Below are 24485 nucleotides of genomic sequence, written 5' to 3' on the forward strand. Positions count from 1 at the left end.
TGTCAGTCCCTAACTTCTCCAGACATTCAGACGGACACACAGCTCTATGAAGTTTTCAGCGTCTTCTGGAGAATCTTTATACGCTAGTTCATCTTTGATACGATCTGCAAGACCTCTGCGAAAAGCTGCATGAAGAGCACCAGCGTCCCACTTAGTCTCAGCAGCCAGTGTATGAAACTCTATAGCATACTGCACCACAGTTATGGTATCTTATTTGTCCAAAAGTGAGCATTCAGCTGCTACAATCCTGCCTGGTTTATCAAAAACAGTCTGAAGAGAAGTCAAGAACTCATCCTACAGTAAAGGATCATTGCATTCTAGGTAAGGTGAGACCCATGCCAAGGCTTCCTCCTTTAACAAAGATATTACAAAAGTCACTTTAGCTGAAGAAATGCTGAAAGTTTTAGGGTCATTACAGAAATGCAAACGGCAAATGTTCAAAAAGCCTCTCAGTCTGCAGTATTCAGTATCACCTACAAACTTTTTAGGCAAGGGAAGTTTGGGAGGCACCAAAGACAAGGCTTGGACTGGAATGGGAGCAGGAGTTCAAACTGGTTTAGAGTAGGCCGGCAGCAAGGATTTAACCATAGCAGTGAGATCATCCAACTTAGCTTTCAAAGAAGAAAGATGCACCTTATGAGCACCAGTCAACTGACCTTGATGCATGGTAGCCTTAACTACCTTAGCTGGGTCCACTGTCACTCTGGCCATTTGTTATGTGAGGCACCTGTTGTAAGGTAGAGTTCGAAGTGGAACTTAGTCTGAGGGTTAAGGAGTAAGCGTAGTCAGACACGCCTGGTCAGCTCTATTCTCCAAAAAAACACTCCAGCATCAAGTCAGGGGGGATTCTTAAATAATGCTTCTATCCACAATGTCACACTTGGGTGCAGCCCTCCACAGATGCAGGAATCTTCCAAAAAAGCTGCAAAAAAGACACAAGAGAATGCAAACACCTTGTGCATTACCATAAATAAATTGATTGAATCCACAAAGACAAATGGATACTCACAAGCTGATAAAAACATCAAGCATAACTGATCTACGTCAGCTGAATGCAGTAAACTCATCCTAGGACTAAATGATTGGAAGGCTGATACGTTTTGGGGGAGATGCCTTTTCCCCAGATCGGGGGCTGGGTCAGCAACAAATTGCACAGAAAGGAACAAAAGCAGGATCCAGAAGAATAGTCAAGGACAGGCAGAGATCATACACAGTCTGGCAGAGGAATGCAGAATCGTCAGGTGGAAGCATAGTCAAGAAATTAGGCAGAAGTCCAAAACAGGTAGTTCAGCAGTTCACACAGGAAGATAGACACCCAGGGAACAAATCCACACAAATGGGCGCAGAGCACAGGAAGTGCTGTTATTTAACCAGGCAATTTTTTGTGATATGGCACTGCATGGCTTTAACTGACAACTGCGCAGTCATGCAATGTTGTACCCAAATAAAATGAATGTCATTTCTTTCCCACAACCTGAGCTTTCTTTTGGTGGTATTTGATCACCTCTGCGGTTTTTATTTTTTCGGCTATAAATACATAAATACCAAAAGTTTTGAATAAAAAACAATATTTTTTACTTTCTGCTATAAAACATTCCCAATAAAAAAATCTGCTACAAATTTTTGGTTAAAAAATCCCAATACGTGTATATTGATTGGTTTCCGCAAAAGTTATAGCTTCTACAAACTATGGGATATATTTAGGGACTTTCTAAAAAAAAGATTTTACTAGCAATGGCGATGATCAGCGATTTTTAGTGAGAGTCCAAGAGGCAGAAGCACTAAGCAGAATATAAGCTACAAAGACTCATATCTTCCCATGACAGAGTGAATAGAGCTGCAAGAACAGAACCAGAAGGATCCAGGGTTAAAACCACCCAGGTACTTGACAGTATATGAACATTTTTATTTAAGCATATCTAGAAGGGAGGCGTTTTTTACTCCAGTAGAAACCACTAATACTGGCTTATGTCAGGGAAGACAGGGACAATTGGACAATATTTTGTAACCTGCCCAATTACAAGTAAAATCCATCCAAAATAAGTTAATGACTATGTCAAAACATGGAAATAAAAAACTAAGCTATTCATTTTTATTGGGCTAATCTTTTAAGGATTGCTATTTCATACTAACTTTTAGGCAAATAAAAAAAACACACTCTGTATCTGCAGAACATTCTAGATTAACCAAGTACTAAATATAAGAGCCAGCTACAGATTTAGAAATAAGCGTTGCTGGAAACCTTAAGTTGCTCTGTGCAACTAGATAAGATATTTGCTGCATCCCTAGCATAAAATCATAAGGCAGAACTAGCAATCATAGCTCCAATAAAGGAATTTCTCGCTGTGCTTGAAAGCTCTATGTTCAGAGTTGTAATGTAAATTCAGGTCTGAATTAAGAAAAAAATCTAACAGAAGGAAATCAAGAACTTTTTTAATATACAGCTGTAATTGCCTGACATGAATGTTGATATAACTTGCATAGGAATGCAAGAAAATCACACCAACCTGGGGAAAAAAATGGTATCTTTCCAAATGTTTATCTAAAAAATAATAATGACTTTCAAATGAAATTATTAAAATGGAGCGTTAGTCCAAACTTTCTTTTTTTAGTATCGGTTGAGAGTTGGAAAGGGTTATAACCTCTTCTGGGTTTCCATTTATGGTTGTGCCCTTACTAGATGAGATTTCTGCTAACTTTCAGACACATTAGAATGCAAGAGGAAATCTGCTTAAATTGAGGGGGCATTCCATTGCAGTGTCATTGGGATACATGTCCCCATTAAGAGATTTCAATCTTCTTTTCTGGTTACAAATGTAGAACTTAAGATTTCCTATTCAGCTTCTCTCAGTGATAATGTTCATCCTACAAAAGTAAGTGTGCAATGTGAAGGCACCGCACACCAACAGCTCAGTGTGTGTTAAACTGTGAAGAGCGGCCTCAGCTCCTTCTGAGACCACACCGCTGACACATTTCCTCCCACCTTTATAGCTTAGCCATAGAGGCATCTATGAGTAAGCCCTGGGGGTGGAAAAAAATGCAGCAGGGGCATAGTCTCAAGAGGAAAGGGGCTGAGGCCGCTCTTCAAAGCTTATCACAAACTGATCTGTTGGTATGTGGGGCTTCCACATTGTACACTTCTGTCTGCTGTTTAGATGAGCATTTCTGATGCCAGCACCCCTTCAAAGCTTTGCTGGTGCTTGAAGCGGCACTCTAAGAAGGTTATAACAGGTTGCAGTGAGTAGTCATACAAAAGCGAGAGTGAATGCTTCACATGGTAACAAAGGAAGATTATATGAAATGGGTTCTAACATTTCTTCACTGTACTTAAACTAGATAAAAGGGTTTTGGATGACATTCTATCCGCAAATAAGATTTCTTTGTCTGTACTATAAATGCTTATTTGAGAGTCTTTAATACAACATTGCAATACTATGATAAACTGCAAACTACTAATATACCTAAAAAGAAGCTTAAAAGACAAGTACAGGACCCCCACTACCTTTTCCTGATAGTAGTAGCCTTCTCCAGTGTTTACAGCTTACTGCCTAAAATCTTGCCAGGCATGGCCTGCACCTGTGGGAAAAAAAGGGGGTTGAATCGCGCTAGAAAGGATTAGCAATCATATATATCATCGCCACACCAAATATTTAAAGGTGGGTAAAAGGATCCCCATTGGTGCATTAAATGTAAAGTTCAAAACATATTAACAAATTGATAATCAATCAAATATAATATATATATAAAAGTCCATGTACAAAAAAAAAATGTGAATCACCCAAGTGATGTAAAAAAATATAAAAACTCAAAAAAAGTTCCAAAGGATCAAAAGAACATAAAATCTTGCTGTGAGAAGAAAAAAGTGTTTGTTCCACCACCGTAAATGAGACTGGCCGCTTACCAGAATCTCATGATCCCCCGTTACAGAGGATCAGAGAGAGCTGTTTATCAATATTGATTCGAACCACGACCAATGGACCAGAAGCCTTATACCGGGATGAAACATCAGAGACCTTGGTACCGTACTAGGGATGTTCACACTGACAGGTACTGAGACATCAGCCCACAGCAATACGGATATGGCATGAAAAATAGAAAGGCTCCATATAGTGTAAAATCCTTGACTTTATTAAAATAAATAAAAGAATTAAACTCACATGTTAGTAGACAATAGTAGGCGCTTAGTATAGTCTGGAGCACCGTCCGAGAGCTCACAGACAGCCCGTCCTACTGGAATCAACAGCGGCAATGAGAGGTGACGAGAACACATCGCTCTGCCCTACGCGGCGTTTCGTGATAGCGTCACGTCGTCCAGGGGCATGGGCGGCGCGTCTCATCACCTCCTTTTATAGCACAAAGAGCCTGACCAAGCCTCACTTTGAATTCCGCTCCATCGGCGGACTTGCGCAGAGGATCGAATAATCCCAGACACTGAATAGTGCCTCACTTGACCAAGCCTCACTTTGGATTCCGCTCCATCGGCGGACTTGCGCAGAGGATCGAGTAGTCCCAGACACTGAATACTGCCAAGTGCACAAGTGCAAACGCAATCAATAGGGATACGGTCCTATACATGAAATGACATGACTCCGCTGGCTGGAAGTGGATTATAGGGTCAGGTATCTGGGAACCATAAAGCTCATATAGAGTTAGGTACCCCAGTGATACGGTAAAAATGCCAACCAGGCACTAAATAAATGTCATATCAACGGACACGATCTGTGTCACAGAACGGACCTGGTTTGATATGGACATAGGGGGACATACTAAAAATAAGCAATGGCCACCCAGTGGCCATATTAAAAAATTACAAGTGAACCGGACCTGGCTTAATATGAGCATAAGGGGACATACTGGGAATGCACAATAGCCACCTAGTGGCCATATTAAAAGTGACAAATACACTATAAAACCATGTCAAAAACAGGTCCCGATGGATTGGTACCAGAAATATATTAAATCAATTGGGACCAGTGAACATAAATGCAACTATGATAGGACTATAATCCCAAAATTCATCCTAAAGGAAACATTCAATGGAAACAGTCATGCCAAATTGAACTGGAATTGAACTAATAAAATTGGGAAACATTCCCAAAAATAGACCCCAAAACTAAATGAATGATATTGTGAGTGGGGGTCAAACAGGCCATCAGATGGTAATGGGAGTAAGAGACGGTGTGTATATCACCGCCACCCCATTGCTGGAGCTATTTAAATGGTCCAGATGGGTAGGAACTCAAAGCGTAGGCCTTCACAGAGAATCTCTAAAACAACAGGTTAACAGTCAAAATACAATACCGTCCTAGACACAACACACCCAAGCCCTAAAAAGTTTGGCTGCCCACATCCTATATAGATGGTGAATGGCAGGGGGTGTACCCCTCATTAGGCGTTATTAATAAAGGCATTCACGTCTATGTCAACGTTCATGCCGTATGGTACATAACTTTTAAGCCTGTGGATCCAGGACATCTCACTCTTGGAGATCTCCCTGACTAACAGGCTACCTCGCCTATGGCCTGCACCTGTGCAGTAACTCCCTATGAAGCTGAATAGAGCCATAACTGTATTCAAGTATGGCTCCATTCAAATCTTTTGAGAGTTACAGTATAGACACAAGGCATTAAATGGAAGATTTCAATAAGAAGCTTGTTAACATCAGAAGAGGCTTCTGCCATAGAATTATTATTATTATTTTTAGAAATTAGGAAACCTGTAATAGAATAATATGGAGGCTCCATTGCTGACCACCTTCTAAAAGTGCTTGCTGCCTCACTATTATACTGGGCCTAAGACACCCCCCATGTTGAGGGCATGAGGCATGGTATGGTTGCGGAGGGGGGGGTATATGTTCACCACCCCCTTTTCTGGCCAGCCAGGCCACAGGCTCAGATTGGTCTGATACAGTCTGGTATGGATTTCCTGGATGACCATACACAGTCTATGTATTTTGGAAGACCTTTGGGGATTTTTTATTCTTGTAAAAGTAACATTTACAAAGAAAAGAATTGACACAGTTTAAATTGCTGTCACTGTTGGCACCTTTAAAAAAAGGGTATTAGGCAAGCTAAACAGCCAATATTACCTATAGTCCTGTCTCTCTGCTCAGAGCAGCAGTGTTTGATCTCTCAGTTCTCACTACAGAGCCAGCAGGGTAACAGATGCAACATCGGATCAATGCTGCATCTACCTAGGTGAGTATAATTTTTTTTTTTAATCCTGAACTTCTCTTTTAAATCAGCACTGCTCTCTGCATCAATACATCATGAATAAAAGGGTGTCATAGTAATATCACCAAAGAATAATGCTATTTAACAGAAGGCTAATGACATTGTAGTGGAAAAGTACAGGGGGGGCAGCTCAGATTGAAAGCAAGCATTGCAGTTTGAGATCATTTTTTTTTTAGGTTAGGGACCATGGTAAAAAAAAATGCCTAGAGTTAGGCTTTAAGCCAACCTTTTGGTTACACATTGCCATAAACTCTGCAGGAAAAATTTTAAAACTATTTTCTGCTGAAAAATGTATTTCATTCCAAACATCAAAGTGAACAGATCGGTATTATGGGCAATATGAAATAGTCTAATACTCATAGTCACCATTCTACTTGATAATAAATGTATAGTTTTTAATTACTTTTTATTTTATAAAGTTTGCATAACTTTTTTTTAGAAATAGTGCTTTTATTGCTGAAAATAGACTGATCAGAGTAGACATAGTAGCATACTGGTTGTACCTCAGGATTTTCAGATAAAATGAGTTCACAAGGAGAGTAGCAGAAGAATTAAGATTGCTACCCAGAAAGTAAATGGACATTTTCTTTCCAATATTCTTTTATTGAGTAAAGGTGAATTTTGTACTTTTGGCTCACTGTAGTATGTCTGTAGTATTTCTTTTTTCTGCCATCAAAGGACAAAGACTTATTGAGGTTTTTTTTACTCTTGGCAGCTCCCATATTGTATTCTTTTCTGGGACTGCCTTCACTTGTTAAAATGCGCTCAGTGTATTAAAATGAAATTGTCACCACTATTTGATGCAGCATAACACTGTTTGACACCAAGCGCCTGCAGCTGCAAACAGCAGATCTTCATTCCATTTAAACTTTTGGAGACAGTCTCCAAACAGTAGTTCAAGACAGTCACTTAGTGTATGATTTCAAAAAAACAAATGAAAAACTGCATTGTGAAGTTTTGAGAAGACAGGCTAATTTTTTTTGCAGATTGGTTTAGCAAAGTAATAGGAGAAATGCAAACAAGAACATTGGTAAAATGTTATTTGCACTTTTGTTCATGTTACTTTTCCTGAAGGATCAGAACATTTATTGAATTATTTCTTGACTCTGGTCATATTTATCCCTTTCATCATCCCAGGTGTGGAATATATGCCTTGATATGTTTCTCTATATAAATGTACCATCAGTACAGTATCCTTTGAATGGTAGATAGCAAGTGCCATGTGACCTGGTACTAGCAGTACGTAGAATTTACTACTCAGCGCTGACTTCTCATTCCATATAGGAACATACAGCACAAGTATTATAATGTGTACATTTTGAAAGTACTGCCTTATCCAATTCTCACTACCACAGTGTTTTTTGTTTGGAATGCTATTCCATTTTTCAGATAGACCCTCTTCTCCAGTGGGATATAATATAATGCATTGGTCACTGCGAATATGAAATGATGTGGAATATCATGGCTTGGCAGTGCAGGTTATGGGTCCTATACATGTGAGCCCAGGGCTGATCCTACCCGGGGTGCACAGGGTGCTTTGCACCCGGGCGCCTGCAGAGGTGGGGGCGCCAAAGAGCCAGAGTTCTCCCCTCCCTCCTTCTCTCCTTGTGCGTGTCAGTCCAGAACACCAGTGTGAGCGTAGGGCAGCCCGTCCAGCCTGGCAGTGCTGGGGGGGAGGGGCGCTCCTCTTCCTGACATGAGTGTTCTAGTCAGTGGCTGCTGAGTGCTGATGTGCAGGAATGAATTCCTCACACTGGGATCCCGCACTGTCTCTACCAACTCCAGTTGGAATGCCTCCCCCTCCCATCTCTATCTTGGGCTGCAAGGAGAGAGAACCGAGGTGAGTCAGTGTTCAGTATGCTGTGTGCTGAGGTTGGCATCTCCAGCACACCTTTACATGTGCTCTGGGCTGCCCCTGTTAGGAGATGTTTTATGGCATGATAGATTACATAGGATACACAGGCCCTGTCCCTTCCTGCACCTCAGTAGTCCATCTACAGATCTGATGTATAATGAGATGTACTAAGAGCCCTTTCACACTGACAGTGCGGGGGCATCTGCGGTCTACTTTTAGTGGCGCTTTACCGTAGCTTTAGAGGTACATTTAACCCCCACTAAAGGGTTCAAAGGTACAACTGCGGAGGCACTTTGCAGGCACTGCCCATTGATTTCAATGGGCAAGGGCGCTTTAGGAGCGGTGTATACACCGCTCCTAAAGCGCCTCAAAGAAGCTACTTGCAGGAATTTTTTGGACGTCGTGCCAGCGCTCCGCTCCAGTGTGAAAGCATTCTGGCTCTCACACTGGGATTGCAGATAAGGCTTTTTCCAGGCGCTATTTTTAACACTAAAGCGCCTGAAAAATGCCTCAAGTATGAAAGGGGTCTAATGGACCATCTCCTGTACTATGTTTGCAGTAAGGATGAGCTCCGGCGTGTTCACAAGCTGCACGTGCAGAGCCCGCCAGGAACTCGGCACTGCACAGCACTAATCACAAGCAGTGAGACATTTCCCGATGTGCGGCTGCAGAGATCGGGAAATGTCTCACTGCCTGCGATTAGCGCAGCGCATTGCCGACTTCCTGGTGGGCTCTGCACGGGCAGCTTGAGAACACGCCGGAGCTCATCCTTAGTCTGCAGTCTCAGGCCATCTCCTGTACTATGTCTGCAGTCTCTGATCATCTCCTGAAGTATGTCTGCAGTCTCTGACCATCTCCTGTATTATGTCTGCAGTCTTTGACCATCTCCTGTATTATGTCTGCAGTCTCTGACCATCTCCTGTAGTATGTCTGCAGGCTGGGACCATCTCCTGTACTATGTCTGCAGTCTCTGACCATCTCCTAAACTATGTCTGCAGTCTCTGACCATCTCCTATACTATGTCTGTAGTCTCTGACCATCTCCTGTACTATGTCTGCAGTCTCTGACCATCTCCTGTATTATGTCTGCAGTCTCTGATCATCTCCTGTACCATGTCTGCGGTCTCTGACCATCTCCTGTACCATATCTGCGGTCTCTGACCGTCTCCTGTACTATATCTGCAGTCTCTGATTGTCTCCTGTACTATGTGTGTAGTCTCTGACCATCTCCTGTATTATGTCTGCAGTCTCTGATCATCTCCTGTATTATGTCTGCAGTCTCTGACCATCTCTTGTATTATGGCTGCAGTCTCAGATCATCTTCTGTACTATGTCTGCAGTCTCCGACCATCTCCTGTATAATGTCTGCAGTCCCTGACCATCTCCTGTACTATGTCTGCAGTCTCTGACCATCTCTTGTACTATGTCTGCAGTCTCGAACCATCTCCTGTATCATGTCTGCAGTCTAAGACCATCTCCTATACTATGTCTGCGGTCTCTGACCATCTCCTGTACTATGTCTGCAGTCTCTGACCATCTCCTGTACTATGTCTGCAGTCTCTAACCGTCTCCTATATCATGTCTGCAGTCTCTGACCATCTCCTGTACTATGTCTGCAGTCTCTGACCATCTCCTGTACTATGTCTGCAGTCTCTAACCATCTCCTGTACTATGTCTGTAGTCTCTGACCATCTCCTGTACCATGTCTGCAGTCTCTAACCATCTCCTGTACTATGTCTGCAGTCTCTGACCATCTCCTGTACCATGTCTGCAGTCTCTGACCATCTCCTGTACCATGTCTGCAGTCTCTGACCATCTCCTGTACCATGTCTGCAGTCTCTGACCATCTCCTGGACTATGTCTGCAGTCTCTGACCATCTCCTGTACTATGTCTGCAGTCTCTGACCATCTCCTGTATTATGTCTGCAGTCTCTGACCATCTCCTGTATTATGTCTGCAGTCTCTGACCATCTCCTGTACCATGTCTGCATTCTCTGACCATCTCCTGTACCATGTCTGCAGTCTCTGACCATCTCCTGTACTATGTCTGCAGTCTCTGACCATCTCCTGTACTATGTCTGCAGTCTCTGACCATCTTCTGTATTATGTGTGCAGTCTCTGACCATCTCCTGTAATATGTCTGCAGTCTCTGACCATCTCCTGTACTATGTCTGCAGTCTCTGACCAGCTCCTGTACCATGTCTGCAGTCTCTGACCATCTCCTGTACCATGTCTGCAGTCTCTGATCATCTCCTGTACTATGTATGCGGTCTCTGTCCATCTCGTGTACTATGTCTGCGGTCTCTGATCATCTCCTTTATCATATCTGCAGTCTCCGATCCATCTCCTGTACTATGTCTGCAGTCTCTGACCATCTCCTGTACTATGTCTGCGGTCTCTGACCCTCTCCTGTACTATGTCTGCAGTCTCTGACCATCTCCTGTACTATGTTTGCAGTCTCTGACCATCTCCTGTACTATGTCTGCAGTCTCTGACCATCTCCTGTACTATGTCTGCAGTCTCTAACCGTCTCCTATATCATGTCTGCAGTCTCTGACCATCTCCTGTACTACGTCTGCAGTCTCTAACCATCTCCTGTACTATGTCTGTAGTCTCTGACCATCTCCTGTACCATGTCTGCAGTCTCTAACCATCTCCTGTACTATGTCTGCAGTATCTGACCATCTCCTGTACCATGTCTGCAGTCTCTGACCATCTCCTGTACCATGTCTGCAGTCTCTGACCATCTCCTGTACCATGTCTGCAGTCTCTGACCATCTCCTGTACCATGTCTGCAGTCTCTGACCATCTCCTGGACTATGTCTGCAGTCTCTGACCATCTCCTGTACTATGTCTTCAGTCTCTAACCATCTCCTGTACTATGTCTGTAGTCTCTGATCATCTCCTGTGTTATGTCTGCAGTCTCTGACCATCTCCTGTACCATGTCTGCAGTCTCTGACCATCTCCTGTACCATGTCTGCAGTCTCTGACCATCTCCTGTACTATGTCTGCAGTCTCTGACCATCTCCTTTACTATGTCTGCAGTCTCTGACCATCTCCTGTATTATGTCTGCAGTCTCTGACCATCTCCTGTATTATGTCTGCAGTCTCTGACCATCTCCTGTATTATGTCTGCAGTCTCTGACCATCTCCTGTACTATGCCTGCAGTCTCTGACCAGCTCCTGTACCATGTCTGCAGTCTCTGACCATCTCCTGTACCATGTCTGCAGTCTCTGATCATCTCCTGTACTATGTATGTGGTCTCTGTCCATCTCGTGTACTATGTCTGCGGTCTCTGATCATCTCCTTTATCATATCTGCAGTCTCCGATCCATCTCCTGTACTATGTCTGCAGTCTCTGACCATCTCCTGTACTATGTCTGCAGTCTCTGACCATCTCCTGTATCATGTCTGTAGTATTTCTGGGGGCTCTTTCTAACAGACTCTCTAAAAGAAGCGCTCTCTGTCTCTATCAGAGAGGCCCCCCTCCAGGTCCCAATAAAGTACTCTTGCTTCTCTTCCTGTATTTTGTTTATTGTACCTGTAAGGATCCCAGGGTAATGAAGACTTCGTGGTGGAGCATCTCTGTGGTTGAGTCGTTGCCATAGAAATATTTGTAAAGGGGAGAAGTTACTAAAATGACCACGCCCATGTGGGGGCGTCAGAAATATTTCTGCACCCAGGCGCCTGTGACCCTAGGATCGGCCCTGTGTGAGCCCAAATGACACAGTCCTATTGAATGCCATATTTTGGATGGAATGCATTCCTCCTGCTTTATACTGCAGGATGAAAAAAGTTTGGAGATTACAGATAAACCTTCCACCTCTTAAACTTTCTATACTAAGAAAATGAGCAGAAGAAAAAAAGGAGCACAATAAAAATTCCCCAGCAAACTATTGCTAACATTCTTACCCCAACACTTGCAGTTTGCAACTTTTAATGCTGCTGACTCCTGCTCTCATTGCTGCTCCCCAAACCAGTTTTAACAAGAAAGAGTTAACAGTGGACAGTGGAGTCTGGGATGGTTAGTTATCTTGGAGAAATGAGGTAGCAGCTTAAAATGGAACATAGGCAAGCATTAAAAGATAAAGAAGCTGAATACTCAATAAATGATTACATTAACTGTTGAAAGGGCTTTCAAAATTGAGAGTTTAATATCACTGTAAGTACTGCTTTATACTGCATGATGAAAAAAGTTTTAATGAAGACTATGGATAAACCTCCCACCTCTTAACAAACTTTCCATACAAAGAAAATGTGCAGAGGAAAAGAAAGGGAGAGAAGTGGGCACCTTTGGTAATTCTAGCAGTGCATTTGATTTCTTTTCGATCATGGCACACATCAGGCAATATCTATTTATTGGGGCAGGAGTAGAAAATGTTCACTTTGCAGAGTTCACATTGACCTAATTTAGTGAATAGGGTGAAGCTACAAATACCCGATCAAACAAATGTTAACATTTAAAAAAGGGAATATTCTTTACTTCTTTAGCAAATTAACCTATTTATTTACCATTACTGTGTCAGCATGGCATCATGCTTCTAGGCTTTAAAGAAAATAAGGGTATTCAGGGAGTATTCCACAAGAAGGTTGACTTCTTGTGGTCAACATCAAAGGTAATGGTTAAAAGGAGAGTGAACTAGATTTAGTTTGTTTTTTTCACTCAAGAGAAGAGGACACCATAATAAAGTATATACTGTAGCTGGCTTGCTTTAGCCTCCAGCAGAAATCTTGTACATGGTGGGTGTGCTGCCCTTGCAGCTTGAGAAAAACGTCTCTTTATTTGCTTCAAATGGAGCCAGCAGCAGCCAAGCCCTGGGCACACAGCAAGTACTCATCTACACAAAGCCTTAGAATAAAACAGAATAAGATATCTCACTCAAACAGCAATTACAATTTTGTGTATCTCCTGTACATCTATACTCTTATTTGCATCATAATATATCTTTGTAGATAGCAATTTCTGTGTTTTATGCTTATTGTGAACCTTTTGTTATACTTATGTTTCAAATGGTATGACAAACAAAACACTACTGATTTTTCTTGCCCTTTTGTTATTACACTGTTATCCTGTTATAAGTTTAAAGACTATGCTGTATATAGAATAAAAAAATAAAATGGGATATGTATATGATGATAGAAATAGAATGGACTATGTATATGAAGATATATAAATAGATAAATAGTTAGATAGACAGACAGACAGATAGACAGATAGACAGATAGACCGTTAGACCGTTAGACAGATAGACAGATAGACAGATAGACAGATAGACAGATAGATAGACAGATAGATAGATAGATAGATAGACAGACAGACAGACAGACAGACAGACAGACAGACAGACAGACAGACAGACAGACAGACAGACAGACAGATAGACAGATAGACAGATAGACAGATAGACAGATAGACAGATAGACAGATAGACCGTTAGACCGTTAGACCGTTAGACCGTTAGACCGTTAGACAGATAGATAGATAGATAGATTATTTTGACTTTAAAATATATGAAAACTTTATTTGACTTTAAAATATAGTACAACATTAAAATATTGAGCTAAAGAAAGCAATTTAATTGATTGTTTGTTTTTTTAACACAGAATGGAGTCTACTGAAAAATGTGAAGTGGTAATACAGCATTTTAATGGAAAGTATTTGAAAACACCTCCAGGTGTACCAGGTTAGTGTGGACCTAAAAATTCACAGATTAACACAACATATCCTTGCAATAACACTTAACAAAGAAATTAAATGTATTGCCTTTTTAATGTTATCATGTACAGTATATGCTAGTATTTTATAGTATTTTTATTATTACACGGCTGTTCTGCTATGTATGTTTTTACGTTTTCTAAATTAGTCTTTTTCTAAATGCCTCTGTAAAACATTACATCAAGTAAAGTTCATATTTATCCCTGTAGTTGTAAAGGCATTCTCTGCATTAAGGTAAAACACCTTCTGTGTTCAGCTGCCCCCCCCCCCCAGGCTCCCTAAATACTTACCTGAACTTGATCTTGATGCAGCACTGTGCCTGAGAGCAGTGGTCTCCTCTCTCTTCCCTCACAGGACATGGAGGCAGCAGTGGGAGCCATTTGCTTCTGTCTGTAACAGCCTATAAGGAGGGAATGGGGGTGGGGCCAAGCCATGCTGTGTGTGTCAATGGACACAGAGAGCCCAGCTCGGGATTCAGCCCGCATGAGTGCCCCCATAGCAAGTGGCTTGCTATAGGGGCACTTGGAAGAAGTGAGGAGTCAGGAGCACTGGCGGGGGACCTCAGAAGAGGAGGATCAGGGCTGCTCTGTGCAAAGGAAGTATTTCTTCAGTCTCACCTCCTCCGGAAGGCAACAGTGTAACTTAGTAGCAAGTCACAGGGTGAGAGGATGCAACCTGGACTGATCTGTGGGAGGAATTTATAAACACAGCTCAGAATATTCATAAAGAGTTACATGATTATGTCATCTTTGAGCTAGCGCCTCAGTCCTGGAGGTAGATGCTGACCCTGGATAACAACAGAACAAGGATGAATCATCTTTCTGGATAATAGAAGCAGATAAAAACATTGTGAAGGGTAGTACAGTAATCTCTGTGAGAATACCTGTAAGTGTTACACTTGCACATTATATAGCGTGCATGATTTTAGAGCCATGGGCAATTTTTTTTTTTTACCCTTACAGCTCATTGAAACAATGCTTCATTCCACCTGAAATTGATGAAAGATGTTCTAAAATGGCCTGGACAGATTTGTTGGTATCCCTAGAAAAGATTATAAATAACTGGATCAAAGTAATATTTCAAACTGCTTTATGTAATTAGTACCACACATGTCTTCAAGATTGTAATTCTTTTTCCAGCCTCTTTAAATGGAGAAAAGAGAAAGAAAAATTTAGACCAGTATATCAAAGGTAAAGACTATAAGAGCATCTTCAAGTAGCTTGTTGTTCCTGTAACAACAGGTGCAAATGTTATTAGGAAGTTTAAAGTCAATGGGAGTATAATTAACCTCCCTGGATGTGGAAAATGGGCTAACAATTGAACAGAAGAATAATTCTAGACAAAGAGACACAGGATGAACTCCAAGGTCGAGGTGTATTAGTGGGCAGAGCGAAATGCATAAGGTGGGTGGATGTTTCCGGGGACTACATATCCGCCGATTGGAACGCAAACCACAGCTCTTTGAATTCCAGGACGGCATTAGCAGAATCTTGTACATTTTTAATTGGCTGCGAAAGCGAGTTTTTAATTAAATAAACAGTATTACACTATGAACATCTTCTGGTTATATTCCCTATGATATACACGAGGACCCATCCCCACCTGCTGGAGAACTACAAGGACAAGCAGACCATTAATATTACCTGATGAGCAATTGCTCTTAACACAGGCGCAATATCCATCATTATCTGGTGAGTTTGGGCACATAAGGAGGGAAGCACAGCATGGCACAGCACGGCATAAGAATAAGCACCGGCACAAAGACTGCACAATAGTATATGAAAAGAACACACTTTTTGATTTTTGGATTTTTTTTATTTTTAAGTCTTTTTATGCTTCATACAGTTTTTGTAACTTAAGATTTATTTGAATTTTGATTTTTGGAAATAGTGTTGATGGGAAGACAGCTCTGGGTACACATGTTATAAATTCAAGGTGTACCAGTGTCTGATCACACCATCCATTGCTTTTTGAACAACAGTGGGTTCAAAGGAAGAACACCCAGGAGGATGCCACTGTTGAAAGAAAAACATAAAAAAGCCAGACTGGAATTTGCAAAAATGCATAAAACCACAATACTTTTGGGAGAGAGACAAAACTTTAGTCTTTTGGCAAGCTATATCAGCTCTATGTTCACAGATGGAAACAAGAAACTTTCAAATAAAAAAAAACACCATACCCACTGTGAAACATGGAAGTTATGTTTTGGGTCTTCTTTGTTGCATCCAGCCCATGGTGCCTTGAATGTGTTCAGAGCATAATGAAACCTCAAGACTTTCAAGGAATTTTAGGCTGAGACATACTGACCAGTGTCAGAAAGCTCTGTTTAACCACTTGGCACCAAATGCTTCGGAACCGAATGGCTGCATATTTGTGTGCAATAGCATCAACAGAGCTGTGCCGAGAGTGCGCACCCTGCTTGTTCGCTCCCAGTGCAGTTACTGGCGGCTAACAGAAAGCTCCCATTCACTGCTTGCAATCAGGAGCTTTTTGATCATATGACTGCCAATCACGGCGGTCACCTGACCATAACCCCCATCTGCTGGCACTCTAAACCCCTTAAAGGGCCAGCAGGCACCTGCTCTAAGGGGTTAAATCTCAGGCATGGGTTCTCCAGCAGGATAATATCCCAAAACAGCGAAAAGCTCCCAATAGTGGCTAAGAACAATAAACTATTCTTAAAGTGGTTGTAAAGTCAGAAGGTTTTTTTTTTATCTTAATGCACTCTATGCATTAAGATAAAAAACCTTCTGTGTGAAGCAGCCCCCCTAAGCCCCTCTAATACTTACCTGAGACTCATCTCAATTCAGTGATGTCCAAGAGTGCCTCCGCCATCCAGGACTCTCCCTCCTGATTGGGTGAGACACAGCTGCGGCGCCATTGGCTCCCATTGCTGTCAATCAAAGTAAGTTAGCCAATGAGGAGAGAGAGGGCGGGGCTGAACCACAACTCCATGTCTGAATGGACACACAGAGCTGTGGCGCTGCTCCAGTGTCCCCATAGCAAGCTTCTTGCTGTGGGGGCATTCAACACAAGTGAGATTTCAGGATTGCCAGTGAGGGACCCGAGAAGAGAAGAATCCAGGCTGCTTTGCACAGGAGAGTATAACATGTTTGTTATTTTTAAAGAAAAAGAAAAGACTTCAGTATCACTTTAAGTGTTCTTTTAGGTGCCCTGTTCTGAATGTTATCGAACATCTATTGAAATGGCTGAGACAAACAACCTGAAGAAGGTGACCTTTAATCTTAAAGTTAAAGTTGTCCCTAAGTGGGACAAAAGTCAGATTTTTCATGAATATGGAATAAACAGTTATGGATGACAATTACTTTTGATACTGTTATGTTGTGGATTTACACAGTAATCATCTTGATACTGTGTGGATCAAGGATAGTATTGGTCTCTTGTTTTGGGGGCTGGTCAAATATCAGATTTAAAGAATATGTAAAGCCAACATTTATTATTACTGATATGTGCCTGTTGTACAATGTACTTATATGAAAAGTATCTTGTTATTTTTGTATTACTTCCTTTGTGGGAAATCACTGGTGTTCTTGCCAGTCCATCTGCTTTTGTCCTAAAAACTGACCACACTAAGCAGAAGAGCTCAGCGTGATTGGTTCTCTAGCTGTGCTTGGAAATGAGCCTGCTCTCCTCCAAAGATCAGACATGTCCTGACACCCATAACCCCCCACCCCCACATACAGCCATTTACTTGTAAGAGCAGTGTGCTACTGTTTCTCTTCCCCCAGCTCTTAGGCAGAGCTGAAAACAGAGAGAATGTGAACACTCATATAAAGGGTAAAAAGGGTATTTATAATGTTTTTTCATATTTATATGATTTGCCTTACATTTCTATTTTAATCTGTTTTACAAGGTGAGGCTTTACATATACTTTATGCTGATGGAATGTGTCAGCCTGCAGTAACAAGTAGCACATAGAAACATTATTACTAGTTGATAGTAAGCTAGAAGTCGTTTTCAGACCCAATAGTTTAATAATGTACTGAACCTAAATACTTAAAGAGACCCTGACCATTAATTTTAACAGCAATCTTCCCGTTTGTGCATGTACTGTATATGGCTTGTGTATGTATCTTAGGTACAGAATTTACCTTACTTGAGTAGATATCCAAAAAGGAGGTTAACAACATTATTATATGTTTATTGGATGTATGATTCAAACTTTTTATGACAACCCCCTAATGTTTAAGTCAAGTTTAGTGGCATTTTTTTTCAATAATCATGAAAAATAAAATATTTTTTCTTCATGGATTGTAATTATCTTTTTGTATTTCTGGTGAGGATTATTTTCGTATATCTTATTAAATTCTACCAGCTGCAGCTTATGTGAATGAATACAGTCATTTGCTGCTAAGTGCTCTGATCCAAAGTTACATAAAATCTTTAAAAAGTTCTTCTGCTAAATCATTAGTATTTAGGAATATTTCATTTTAATGGGAATCGCAGTCTCTTGATTAGATTTTAGGAGTTTTCATTTTCCTCTAAGGAACAAAACATTGCATTACTATTTCTTCTTCAGCACTATACCGCATGAATTTCCCTATTGTATTCAGATTACCATTAATTCCTCCTATTCATTTATGTCCATTTAGAGCTGACACATATAATACTTCACCAGTCCTGCTTTTGTTTCCAGTCCTAGCAATAAAGTTACATTGTTGGAAATGCAGAAGATGAATAGATAAGCTTGAATTCATGAGTTTGTAACCAAAGTACAAATTCAATATATGAGTTTCAAACTACCTTCACTCTTACACAAGCTTACATTACAGTATCTACGATGCTCAGCTCTATTCCAGAGTTCTAGCCAAAAGCAAGCATAACAAAATGTTTTTATAGTGTTACATTTTTAAATATAGTGACTTGCTAAGTACTATGTTGGATTCATAAACAATGCTGAAGTTGTGAATATTACACAATTTTACTGCATGTGTGCTAAAGACAGTATTGATTTGCAACATGCCAAAAGCAATGGCATTTGTAGTACAAGGTACTTAGCTCAAACTTTGAGGATGAGCAGATTTTAAAGTCACCTGCAATATGTGTTCTTTTGAAAAGGCAATTGCACTTTTGATCCCCCAAAAAAACAAAAAAAGAACCTGCCCCTACATTGCCACCTAAGAAAATCTAACATAGATTTACCCTATTCCTGAGAACACATTTCTGTCCTTGGTGGTATAGTATTTACATGCTCCATTTAGAATTCTAAGGTGCTGGCTATGCTAGGTATACTGGCACTGGACACAGCAGATGCCTGATCACAGTACTGGGCCACTGTGATTGGCCTAGGTACCATGTGATCACTGTGACCAATCACAGCGTTCACATGCTCACTATCACGTACCTGGTAGCAAAGCCTGATATTATGAGGAAGGCCTCCCTTACACGTCTTACTTGAAGCCTCTGATAGTGTAAATAGGAGGCGCAGGAGTACAGAGTGTCACAAGTGCCTGTAAATCTTGTTAGCAGCAGTGCAGGTGCCAAGGCCAGGCAGATGAAGTCACCAGAAGGACAAACAAATGGCCACTGCCCACACCTATGACTGGCCTTTGCAGTGAGGAGCAGATGGAAGGGTGACGCATGTCAAACAAAACCAAAGAAATGTCCCAGCTCAACTTACCACTCAGCCTGCAACTAACCAAATTATCCTGTCTAAAAGTATGCGTTAAAAACAAGGGTTAAGTTTGCACACATTTGCAAATACATACGTTTTTCTGCAGTACTACTTCAGGGCACCCCGGTATTATCTGCAGTCCTAACTCTACATTTTGAGAAGTAGTCAGAAGGCTCCAATAAACAGGCAAGCTGGTAGACATCTGGTAGGAATAAGACTGAGGCAGGCTGGTACTGGCGGCAGCAGGAAGATAAGATGGTTGCTGGTAGCAGATTGTAGGTCAATCAGAACAGCAGGGTGGTAGGTGGTTATAGGTGATAGCAGGCAGAATAGCAGAGTCAGGCAGGCCGGGTCACACACAGATGGAATTGATCGGGTACAGGACACAGGCAGGAGCGTGGTCAGGAAACCAGCCAGGTCTGGAACTGATCAGTGAAGCAGGAGCCAATGGAGCAGACAGAATTAGAGGTCAGAGGACAAGCCATGGTCAGTGCAGGCAGAGTTAAGAGAGTAGCCAGACAAGCCAGGTCAGAAACTGGAATCAGGATGCAGAATCACAGGGTCATAGAATACAGGAAGGGCTGAAGACAAAGCAGCACTGATCTTGAGCACTGACACAGTTTAAATAGCATTTGGTACTATTTTGGTGGCAGCATCTGTCACAAGTGCACATGAGCGCGCCTGCACACATGCACATAAGTATTAGCCAAATTTCTACATCCATGAGAGAAAGCATGAATTAGCCTGTGAAGAGGCACAACACAAAGTCTGCCCAGAGGAGCCATGTTGTCTACTGACATGCCCTTCCTGACACTTACAAGTAAACAACTGTCATGAATGGCTTTCATTCATGACAGCATTGCTTACTATTGTGATATCTGTGATTGGGCGCAATGATAACTTGGTACATGGTACAGGGTAAATCACAGTGTCCACATACCATGTGTTAACTGTAGCCAATCATGGCAATCACAATAGTAAACAATGAGTCATAAATGAAAGCCATTTTTGACAGTTAAAAAGATTTCCTTTACAGTGATCATCACTGTAACAAGCAATCACAGTGCAAAAAAAAAAAAAATCCAGATCACCTTCCCAGAGTAGTACAGTGTCACTATGGTGACAGTATGTAAAAAAAACTGTAAATCACTGCCACTCAATCACGGTGACCCTAATCAACACCACACCAGATACTGTGTTCCTGATCACCATCACACCAATCATATTGTCCTTGATCACTGCTACACCAGTTACAGTGTACCTAATCACCGCCACAGCAGTCGCAATGTCCTTGATCACTGCCATAAAAGTTAGACTCTCTGATCACCACCACATCAGTAACAGTGTCTCTGATCATCGCCACAGCAGTCACAGTGTTCCTAAACACTGCCAGAGCAGTCATTGTGTCACCCAAAGACTTGTTTACATGTGCAATGCTCTCTGAAGAGACATTTTCAGAGAGCATTTGACAGGCAGTAGGGAGGCATTGCATCACCTCTTCACCACAAGCACACCAGGTCCAGATTCCTTTGTTCATTAAATCAATGCCTGAGCCTCACTGGGACCAAAAGTACCATGGTGACAGTGTACAAAGAAATGCCATGATTGAGAACTGAACATTTCCTCTAAGGGAATTTTCCACAAACATCCTAATGATTTATCATGCCATGCAGGCAAAAATCCTTGGACCCAGGGGTAATATTTCTGTGTCATTATGTCCACGGGTCTATCCTTGAGATCTTGAGAGGGGCGCAGAAGCCTTCCTAAAAGACTCTTAGGCCCCTTTCACACAGATGGATAGAATTGTGCTTTTAGCTGCATTTTCTACCGCAGCTAAACACACACAAAGCTTTCCTATATCCCCATTCACACACTGCGTTTAGCTACATTTTGATTACATGCTGTTTGGTGCGGATAGAAAAAATAGAATTGACTGCGTCCAGGAGCAATTTAGCGCAGCTATCCGCACATAACCGCAGGTAATCGCAGTGCACAGTATCAGCTGCAGATAGCAGCGCGAGCTGGCTCGCTCATTGGGAAAGGAAAAATGTTTTTTCCTTTCCCAGTGAGCGACAAGCACAGGGATCTGAATTGGATCCCCGCCAATGCCAGGCACTGTTTGGTATGAATCTTGAGGGGGAACTCCACGCCAAATTTTAAATAAAAAAACGGCATGGGTTCCCCTCCAAGAGCATACCAGGCCCTTTGGTCTGGTATGGATTCCAAGGGGCACCCCCTATGCTGAAAAAATGGCATGGGGGTCCCCCCAAAATCCATACCAGACCCTTATCCAAGCACGCAGCCCGGTCGGTCAGGAAAGGGTGTGGGGACGAGCGAGCGCCCCCCTCCTGAACTGTACCAGGCTGCATGCCCTCAACATGGAGGGGTTGGTTCTTTGGGGAAAGGGGGGCACCCTGTGGGCCCCCCACCCCAAAGCACCTCATCCCCATGTTGATGAGGACAAGGGCCGCTTCCCGACAACCCTGGCTGTTGGTTGTCGGGGTCTGCGGGTGGGGGGCTTATCGGAATCCGGGAGCCCCCTTTAATAAGGGGGCCCCCAGATCCCAGCCCCCACCCTATGTGAATGAGTAGGGGTACATCGTACCCCTACCCATTCACCTGGGGAAAAAAGTGTCAATAAAAAAACACACTACTTAGGTTTTAAAAGTAATTTATTAGGCAGCTCCGGGGGTCTTCTTCTGACTTCAGGGGTCTTTTGCCGACTTCGGGGGTCTCTCAGGCCTCTTCTCCCTCTCTCCGGTGTCATCTCTGTGCTCTCTGGTTCTTCTCCGGTGCCTTCTTCCTTTTGCCAGGCTCCTCCGCTATCTTCTGCTCTTTTGCCGCTCTTTTGCTAGCGGAGGAGCCCGGTGTCCTAAGATGTCTTCTTCCCTATTCTCTTCCAGAGATGTTGACATGACGCTCCCTCTTGCTGTAATGCCATGAGCGAGGTCCGCAACCAATTATATAGGCATGGGGCGTGGCCATCGGGTGATGTCACCCAGTGACCCTGCCCCTTATGTCGTCACAGTCCCATCATGCCCCGGGACTGTGACGTCATAAGGGGGCGGGGTCACCTGGTGACATCTCCCGGTAGCCAAGCCCCATGCCTATATAATTGTTTGCCCCGGGACTGTGACATCATAAGGGAGCGGGTCACCTGGTGACATCTCACGGTGGCTACGCCCCATGTCTATATAATTGTTTGCGGACCTTGCTCATGGCATTACAGCGGGAGGGACGTCATGTCGACATCTCTAGAAGAGAAGAGGGAAGAAGACGTCTTAGAAGACCGGGCTCCTCCGCTAGCAAAAGAGTGGCAAAAGAGCAGAAGATAGCAGAGGAGCCCGGCAGAAGGAAGAAGGCACCGGAGAAGAACCAGAGAGTGCGGAGATGACACCGGAGAGAGGGAGAAGAGGCCTGTGAGACCCCCAAAGTCGGAAGAAGACCCCCGAAGTCGGAAGAAGACCCTCGGAGCTGCCTAATAAATTACTTTTAAAACCTGTGTTTTTTTATTGACACTTTTTTCCCCAGGTGAATGGGTAGGGCGGGGGGCCGGGATCTGGGGGCCCATTATTAAAGGGGGCTCCCAGATTCCGATAAGCCCCCCGCCTGCAGACCCCGACAACCAATGTCCAGGGATGTCGGGAAGAGGCCCTTGTCCTCATCAACATGGGGACGAGGTGCTTCAGGGTGGGAGGCCCCGCAGGGTGCCCCCCTTGCCCCAAAGCACCAACCCCCCCATGTTGAGGGCATGCAGCCTGGTATGGTTCAGGGGGGCACTCGCTCGTCCCCACCCCCTTTCCTGACCGACCGGGCTGCGTGCTTGGATAAGGGTCTGGTATGGATTATGGGGGACCCCATGCCATTTTTTCGGTGTACGGGGTGCCAGTTAGAATCCAGACCGAAGGGCCTGGTATGCTCTTGGAGGGGAACCCATGCCGTTTTTTTATTTAAAATTTGGCGTGGAGTTCCCCCTCAAGATTCATACCAAACACAGTGCCTGGTATTGGCGGGGATCCAAGTCAGATCCCCGTTCAATATGAGTTGGTACCCTGTCGGGTTGCTATGGAAATGGCAAACCACAGCTAAATACAACTGCAGCTAATCGCACTGTCCAAATGCAGCTGATCGCAGTGCCTGGTGTCTTGAATTTCACAGAAAAAAAAACATGCTTTTAACTGCAGCAGAATAGCCGTCCGTGTGAAAGGCACCTTAATCACAAGGAGAAGTGCCTCTTTCCAGAGTGGTCAGATAAAGATAATGTTTTCCATATTTATCAGTTCCATAATAAGAATTGTAAGTTTTCTGTTAACAGGATTCTTACACACTCATAGTGAAAATGAACATTAGGGAAAACAAAAAACAAAGAATACTAACATTTGAGAAAGAGATCGAGTCTCTCATCACACCTTACTGATCAGGTCCCAGAAAGACTTGGTAAGGAGAGGCGAGACTATTAAGTTATAATGTTGACCTTTGATGCACCTTTATCTGTCCTGTTCCCCAAGTCTTTCTATTCTGGTCAGGAGGTGATGCTAAATGCCTGCATTTTCCACCAAATCTGTTGTGGAATTCAGCCAAATAACACTTGTCATACAATGAAACAGAGAAAATTTTTGACATATGTACACTCTTGTTTATTTGAAAGAATGCTAGCTACACCTTTTGTAACAGGGGTATGTATACAGTGAAACATATACATAATTGGTCTAAAGTATTCACAGACATTAAAACATTTTGAACCTAAAGCAGGCTATAGGTGATTTGGTTTTCTTTCCTTCCACCATGGGTGGAGGGAAAGATAATCACTCCATCCCCACTTCAGCAAAGTTAGCGTCGATGGGGATATGCCTCCCACGGAGCTATTGTGTTCTGTCAGTGTGGGGGCTTCCAGGCCAGCAGAACACAATGATTACTGCTATTGGCTATAGTAATGGTAATCAAATGTAAAAAATCCAACAGGCTGGTGTCAGGGACCATGAACCGGACAGAGACAGCGAATGCAGTTAAAATCACACCTTTAGAGTAAAAGTAAAAATTATACA

The 24485-nt window shown here is 42.7% G+C and overlaps 1 protein-coding gene across 1 annotated transcript in view; it reads left to right on the forward strand.

Annotated features, from left to right (window-relative positions):
- Positions 1-24485, forward strand: part of RBMS3 (RNA binding motif single stranded interacting protein 3) — a 1276696-nt gene that overhangs the window by 959127 nt on the left and 293084 nt on the right. Inside the window, exon 6 of the mRNA XM_073630281.1 lies at positions 13694-13773. Within this exon, the coding sequence (XP_073486382.1) occupies positions 13694-13773 (80 nt within the window). The remainder of the gene's footprint in view (positions 1-13693; positions 13774-24485) is intronic.

The sequence above is a fragment of the Aquarana catesbeiana genome, linkage group LG05 (assembly GCF_042186555.1).
Source record: "Aquarana catesbeiana isolate 2022-GZ linkage group LG05, ASM4218655v1, whole genome shotgun sequence".
Classification (NCBI taxonomy): domain Eukaryota; kingdom Metazoa; phylum Chordata; class Amphibia; order Anura; family Ranidae; genus Aquarana; species Aquarana catesbeiana.